The 7,574-nt window shown below is 40.3% G+C and overlaps 1 protein-coding gene across 6 annotated transcripts in view; it reads left to right on the top strand.

Moving 5' to 3' along the window:
- Window positions 1–434: 434 nt before the first annotated feature.
- The window catches only part of slc16a12b (solute carrier family 16 member 12b), a 14,483-nt gene continuing 7,343 nt past the window's right edge, over window positions 435–7,574 (top strand). Inside the window, exons 1-3 of one of the 6 annotated variants that reach the window (XM_064319721.1) lie at window positions 435–667; window positions 3,110–3,341; window positions 3,459–3,707. In XM_064319721.1, coding sequence (XP_064175791.1) covers window positions 3,598–3,707 — 110 coding nt within the window. In that variant the 5' untranslated portion in view covers window positions 435–667; window positions 3,110–3,341; window positions 3,459–3,597. Of the gene's footprint in view, window positions 668–704; window positions 3,342–3,458; window positions 3,708–7,574 lie in introns of those variants that run through there. The other 5 variants (XM_064319726.1, XM_064319716.1, XM_064319732.1 and 2 more) reach the window with 5 other exon arrangements.

Consider the following 7,574-nt stretch of genomic DNA (forward strand, 5'->3'; position numbering starts at 1 on the left):
CGTTTCAAGAAAACAGGTTTGATTTTTGGAAGCATGCGCAGCTTTTTTTGGGGGGGGGGGGGGGGGGGCGATCTGTGATATTATAAATATCACAAACAATAACCCGATTGGATTATAAAGCAAATATATGGAAACAGTAACAAATTCGGTCTCGGGCACAAACACATGCTCACCATCGTTTAAGAAATGTCAAAAAAAGAAAAAAAAGAAAACGTTTCTAGGATTAGCCTGCATGCACAAGTTTGCCTCGTTGTTGGTTCTCATGCTCGAACATGAAATTCCATAAACTGCTTGAAATTGTGGAGTAGCCTGCGTGATGGATGCTTCAGTTCAAATGTGCAAATGTCGTATCGGCCTATAGTGTATATAACCCCACAAGCCCACTACTGAAAGCTTAAACTTGTACCGAACATAACCTCTCAAGTCATACATAATCTCACAGCACGCTTTCATTGCAAAGAGGGGGTTGGTAAATTTGGCCGCCTCCACGCATGTGCCTGAGCTGTGCAGTCCAGGCACTCTAGTTATAGTAACAGAGATGGAGAAAACGAGGGGTAAAGATGTATAGAACTTTTGAAAGGGAAGTGTTATGCCATTTGTTGCACGCGTCTGCTGTATTATGAAACCCGAATGCTGCGCTGCGAAAGTGGCTTGTTATTGAGAACAGGTAAGTTCCACTGAATTTTCTTACACAGTTGCCCTGATCTTGTTGGTATAGCAAGTGGTGTCTTAGTATTCTCTGTCGATTATCTTTTTCACCCCGGTTGTGCATTTCTATTTATTTAACCTATATTACGATGTCCCGTAAACTGCCGATCCAGCTGTTTGTGCAGTTTTTAGGACAACCTCCATGTTTTGAAGATCTTCATTGACGTAAAGAATAGTAAAACCTATGGAGAACTCGGAGTAACTTTTGCATAATTGACACCGTGATATTCAGTCAGTAAATATCTTCATGACCTAGTTTTAAACACTTAGCAAATAGCTAAGGCACTTTGGTGCAGGTTTGTAAAGGAATAAAATGAAGAGCTATAGGAATTATGCTATAACAATCTTGAATTCAGACGTCGTCGAAACAATGATGCATGTGTCACTAAAAAGCCTTCAGCATCTCTTCTTATTTCAGTTTCTAGTAAACCATCAGTCACATTTATTGTGTTTTAATCGTTCCATTCAGCTATGTGTTGTCTTATAACCTTCCATTTACTGTTCTAATTGGTGAAAATTATTCTGCAGGTTTCATTTTATACATTTCAACTAAGTTTTCTGCTACTTACAACTTGGAAATTGCTGTATAAATTGTAAAAACTGTATAAAAAACACTTTTTTAGGGCCTTGATCTAATGGTAACCAGCTATGTTCCCAATTTGACTCAGATGTACTCTGTTAGAGTTGAATTAACACTGGACATTTTACTGTGCATAATGGACGCTTTTGGGCTCTGTGATGAAAGGTAGTGTATTCAGTGGCGACAAGCAAAAATGCAGGAATCTACACACATTAAGCATAGTTGTTACTTGGCTCCCGGCGAGCTACAATAAGTAGGCTATAATACGTCCAACGATTCTCTTGTTTGTAGTTATTTTAATCATTTTCTGGATTTAATAGGTCGGGCCAATAACTAATATCGCTGCTTCCGTTTGTTTTAAACCGTAGGCTGCAGCCTGCACTGTGGAAAGATATACAAATGAGTAGGCCTACGGCCCTAATTATATACAAAAGAAACTATATACACTGCGAAAATGATATGAAAGCACTGACATAACATAACATGTAATCACAGGAGTGTAAGCTACCGTTCAATCGAATGCAACAAAATGGAATGTACATGAACTGCTAAGTAATTGTATACCTCTGTAATAAGTGCAGAGTAGGCTACAGTACGATTGGTATAATGTTATATTGTGGGCTTTGAATAAAGGAAAACTACGGATCTCCGCCTACGAACAGTGCAGTGTACACAGTTCATTCTGAAATGGGTGCGGAGACTACTTTATACACAGTAAAATGTAATTCACATTCCAGGGTGGGACCAAATGTTATCTGTTTAGAGTTTAATTAACACTGTTAGAGTTGAATTAACATTGGACATTTTACACTGTTCTCACTGATAAACAATGTGTAAATGTTTTTTTTTTCTTCTTCTGTTCAGGCATTATGAGTCCGTGGAAGGCTTTGTTTTTGACAGCTTAAATGTTCAATACACTTATTATACATAAAGAGACATTGTCTGGTTTTTGCCTTTCCTATGAGTATTATACAATAATTCACAGAAGCGAACAATAAGGCATTAATTTATTCATAAACCTTAAGTATAACATTTCATGGAATCATTGTTGGAAGACATTTTGTCTCTTCTTTTTATTCATCTTGAGAATCTTGAACCATATTCAGTTCTGATATTTTTTGTTGTTGAATGATTAAGAAATAGGTTCCTTTTGAGTTTGAAAGTGTCCCTTATACAGCAAATTATGCAACATTGTGGTTTGACAAACTCAGATAGATTTTCTTTTGCTGTCCTGTTGTGAAAGAGTGCGGCAGTAGCATTACTTCTCAAGGCATGTGGTTGCTATGGCCGCAGGAGGTGGAGTAATGGAACTATGCAGATTTCTGTTGGTCTCCTTAATCTGACAAAGACTGGTCAGCAAGTTCAGGAATGAGAGCACCATATAATGCATTGTCCACCATCTTGTTTTTATTTTCTCTTGCTTGTGTTCATTGTGGCAGTGAGTGCAGAGCATGTGCAAGAATAGTTTGGCTAGTTTCTGGTGTCCGGGCAGAATCACATGATGTTAAGGGAGTGGGGGCAGGGGGGAATGTTCATGTCCAGTCAAACCAGAGGCAAGAGGAAGAGCAATTATTTTTAGATTTAATAAATACACTCTATACGTAATAGATGTCTTTGCAGTGTAATGCGTCACGCGTGTTCATATTGTACTTTCAAAGGAACGCGTTGTTAATTTATAAGTATCAACATCAGTTTTTTTTTTAACTTTCTGTGGGATGCACAGTTTTTCTGAGGGAAAATGTAACTGGAAGCCATTGGATGCAGTCGGCTTAAGTGTTTTTCTATGGAAAGCGACTGAAGGCGGGACTGTACGTGCCTCAGGTTTTCAACAGGGTTACAGGGGTCAAGCCGATGGAGAGGTCTGCCTGAAGTTAAACTATAACGGTTGAGTAAATCAGGACATCGCGGTAAACACCTCTTCTGTGAAGTCCTGCATATCAAGGTTGTTGCCGCGGTTCACTTGGATTCTGGCACCAACAGGAATTTGGCAGGTACATCTGGTAGGACCAGCCTTTAACCTGTTAACTGGGAGCTCCTGCGATCGTGAGCTAAGGTGAACTCCAGACAGATGTGCTGTAGCACGTGTTTGCATGAAGAATTTTGCATGATCCTGCCTCTTTTTTTCTCTTTTTAAAGCACGTCGTTGTTTGTGTTGCCATGTGTTGAGCAGAGTGACTGGCGGGTTCCTCTTCAGGAAACATTCCATGTCCGGCGTGCCTGTGTGAGGGAGACTGCGGGAAGCCGACTGGGGGGCCGGTGGTCAGAGAGGCTGATCAGAAGGGATTGCAGTGCGCACCGAGCACCCTGCCATGGCTGGGGGCAAGAAGAAGGAAGCGGTCACCCCTCCGGACGGAGGATGGGGATGGATCATCGTGGCAGGCTGTTTCGTCGTCACTGTCTGCACTCGTGCCGTCACCAGGTAAGCTGTCACAGTGCCTGGGTCAGTGCCTCTGCTATGGCTGTCTTGTGGGGAAATCCTGACTCTGTGTTGGCAAGCAGTGAGATAATCTCTGATTTTGTTGTTCTACTGAGTGTGTGGTATTTGGAATGTTTGTTGCATGCTGGGACTAGTGTGCCGTTAAATCAGCCAGTTTAATTTCTATTAAATTAAATGTGTGTTGTGAACAACAGCAGTTGGATGGTCACTCAGTCTGTGGGTTGTCCACCAGTTCAGCAAGTCTTAACAATAGACTGTCTGCTGAGGTCTTGTGTTGATATATGCTTTTTTTGATTTTTTTTTAAGTAAAACCTGTAATTCAAGTGCAGTTTTAAAATCTACTGCTTGTCACGGTTACTTCTATCAGAATAATACTTTCGTATTAGGTGTCCTTCAGAGTTGGGCTACATTTGCTAGGGAGATCAAGGCATTCTTTGCTTGGTTTACTGCTGACCGGCTTTCTAGTGGAAAGACTGTCAAGATTATGTTTTGTTCCTGTCGAGGCAGTTCCCAGTTCAGGTTTCAGCAGGCACCCGGGTAAACAAGCTGATCAGCTGGAAACACAACTGCACCCCACACTGTCAGGAATGTACTGACTCTGCTGTCTTGTTAGCGATCAGTAAAAGTTCTCTAAAAAGCCAGTTTAACGACAGTCTATATCTAATCAGGTTTCGGGTGAATTGTTGACCAATGGTTAGCTGAAGACTCTATTTTTTAAGGCGCTCTTTGGTTGCGCGCGTGTGTGTGTGCGTGTGTGTTAGTGCGCTACCAAATGACCTGCAGGTATGTCAACTTAGTTCTCAGGAAGAACGCGCTGTAGTTCTATTCAAATGGGGATCTGGGGGACATGCCCTCCTGCTGGGTAGCCCAGAGGGTTCATTAACATTCCTTTATCTGCACGTTTATCAGTCACATGCCTTATGCCCCCGCGTATGAAACAGAATCATTAATTTCTTTGTTTATGTGACTTTTGAAGCCATTGGGAGTAAATGAGTATGGTTTTATCTGCTTTTTGCTTACTCCTGGAAACCCCACTTAAAACACAGATAATGCTATCAGTGTGCTTATGAAGCATTTGAACAGGTAAATGAAAATACATATTTCATAGAGTGCAATGAATCCTATTAATTTAAATTAAAATTATTTTATATTTTTCTTCAGTTAGATGCAGTAGTTGAGATTGTGAAAATAATAAAATGTAAACTGTGGACTCATACTGGTGTCAGTACCAATAAATGAGTAAAGGCTGGAATGAAAGCTCACACATTTTGCTTTCTTTTTCAGCGACGATATACCTTATTGCTAATTTAAATTTGTGAAATTATTTTGGTGAATAAAATATGCTTGTGACGTTGAAGGATGCATACTTGCATTCACATGTGAGAAAGATTCTGAGGGTTTACATTCTCTGACAAGAAACAGACCCTGAAGCGCCATTACTGCTTCATGACTTAGTGTTTTTCTCTTGCTGTTGACAGACACGGTATGCTGTGATGTGACTGTGATGCTGACTGATGTAGTGTGCAGTCACTCACTGTCAAAATGTTGTTCATGGCAGTGAGGGTCACAACAAAACACTAGACAGTGTTTTTGACTAAAGTTAGCACTTTTTAGAAAAAAAACAACACAAGTGCATCAATTTAAGAGAACTGTAGTGTACCCGTAACTGGATTGGCTGTGTCATTGGTCAGATATGCAGTAAGAAGATACTGTTGATGCAGGACTCATCCTCTTTTTCAGCTGTCTGAAATCAGATCAACAAGATGTTTGTTTCTCCTGGGGTTTCCACCCAAAGTCACCATGTTCTAGCATTTTGCCGTGCTTATTTGAATTTATTTGCCTTTGTATATTTGTCTATTCCCCCATGGCAGCTATATGTGCCCTGACTTTCCCCCTTGTTTTCCTATAATACTTTGTGAAGGCGGTTATAATTAGCATTGAGTATGTGCGTGGTAGGGTTAGTTGGGGAGGGGGTCAGCAGGAGATTCAGAAAGTACACAGTATTATGGCATGCAGTATACATGGGGGGGAATATAACACACGTCTGGTAGACCTGGGCTCGGGTGTGTTTAAGGAGAGGGGGAGGGTAAAGGAAGATCACATGGCCAGAGCCATCAGCTGTAATTCTATCCTTTCAACGTGGTGTTCCCCTTCCCTGGCTTTCTTCACACAGTTTTTTTTTTTTTTTTTTTCCTCCGGACAAAAGCGGACATAATTAACTTGAACAAAGATTGCTTAGAACAGCTGTGATGTGAAAGCTAAACAAGTCTTTTCAGAGCGAACTCGCTAAATGTTTGTTTTTGTCGTTGCTTCTTTGATATGTCAAAAAGCAAAAAGCCACTTGCAACTATTCTGTTACAAAATTAAGATATTGTGTCCATAGCATGCTAGTTAGCACATCACTCAGTTTAAACCTTCAAGTAAGATCTTTTAACCTTGAAAAGCATAGCATTTTCAAGCACTATTCAGTCCCTCTCACTAGAGCCACTGATCACAGACCTGTCTGTGACGTACAGTTAAATGCAGAAGTATTGGGACAGTGACACAGTTTTTTTTGTTTTGGCTTTGTACTCCAGCACACTGGATTTTAAATAAAACAAGGAATATGAGGTTAATTGCTGACTGTTAGATTTAATTTGAGGATATTTTTTATTTTTGCCCCCTGTAGGGGAGTCTGGTCTTAATCTCAAGAACCATTTGTTCTGCTATGCTGAAGCTACTATGCTGTTTTTCTGTGTAGAGGAAATAAGTACAATTTTTTCACTGCAGCATCCAAGACGCTTCTGTTTTGTCAAAAATAATACTTAGGGTCACTGGAGGACATGTATCGTTAATTTAAAAATGACAAAGATGACATCAAGCCACGAGAACTTGAATTCTGATATGCTTTTCATAGTATAATGGATTAGAGTTCTACAATGTCATCAGTAGCAATGTGCCTTAACTTTAGGGCATTATTTCTGATTAAAAGAAAACATGCTCTGGGTGGTTGTATTATTGTTGAAGAAAAAAAAAAAAAAAAAAATTTAAAATATATATAATTTATTTGTTTATTATTATTATTATTTTATTTTTTTTTGCTTTTGGATGCCAGTAGAGTGTGATCCAGTGGCCATACCCAAGTTTTGGGTTGCAGCATACATTGGTTGTGTGTTTCGGTGGTTCAGAGGTGATGGAAGCCCTTTGCTTTGGCCTGTGTTAACTCCACTGTTTGTTCTCTGGCCAGGGTATGCAGGCGAAGGGGCAGTAGGCCCTCACTTTCAAACTGAGCTCACTGACCCTTATTTCCTGCCTGGGGCTTGTAGTTTATTTGTTCAGGTGCTATTCCAGCTCTTTCAGGGACTCTGACTGTCCGCCACCCCAGGCTCCTCCTCCATTTTGTCCTCATACGCCTCCCCACCCCTTCTCACAACCAAGGCTTTTAAAAGCTCACTTTGCTGCCCCCCCAGCTCACCCCGCCTTTCTCATTAATAATAACTACATCATACCTTTTCTCGATAAACCAACCCCCTGCTTATTGAACAATGATGCTGTGAAGTGTCTTACTAAATAAGATTGATTACATCACTCAGGTTGGAAATAGCAATGTGTGTGTGCGTATGTGTGTGTGTGTTCTTGTATGCATGTGTGTGTAAGATATATACTGAATATGTACAATGCAGTCCGAAAGTATTTGGAAAGTAGCACAATTTTTGTTGTTTTGGCTCTGTACTCCAACAGATTGGATTTGAAATTAAACAATGAATATGGGAGATTATGTATGAAAGGGGCTGCACCTCCTGCATGGATCATTGGATATGAATGTAAATGTGAAATTAAAGCTGACAGCCATGTTCATTGCTTCCTTTC

The sequence above is a fragment of the Anguilla rostrata genome, chromosome 2, assembly GCF_018555375.3.
Source record: "Anguilla rostrata isolate EN2019 chromosome 2, ASM1855537v3, whole genome shotgun sequence".
Lineage (NCBI taxonomy): Eukaryota > Metazoa > Chordata > Actinopteri > Anguilliformes > Anguillidae > Anguilla > Anguilla rostrata.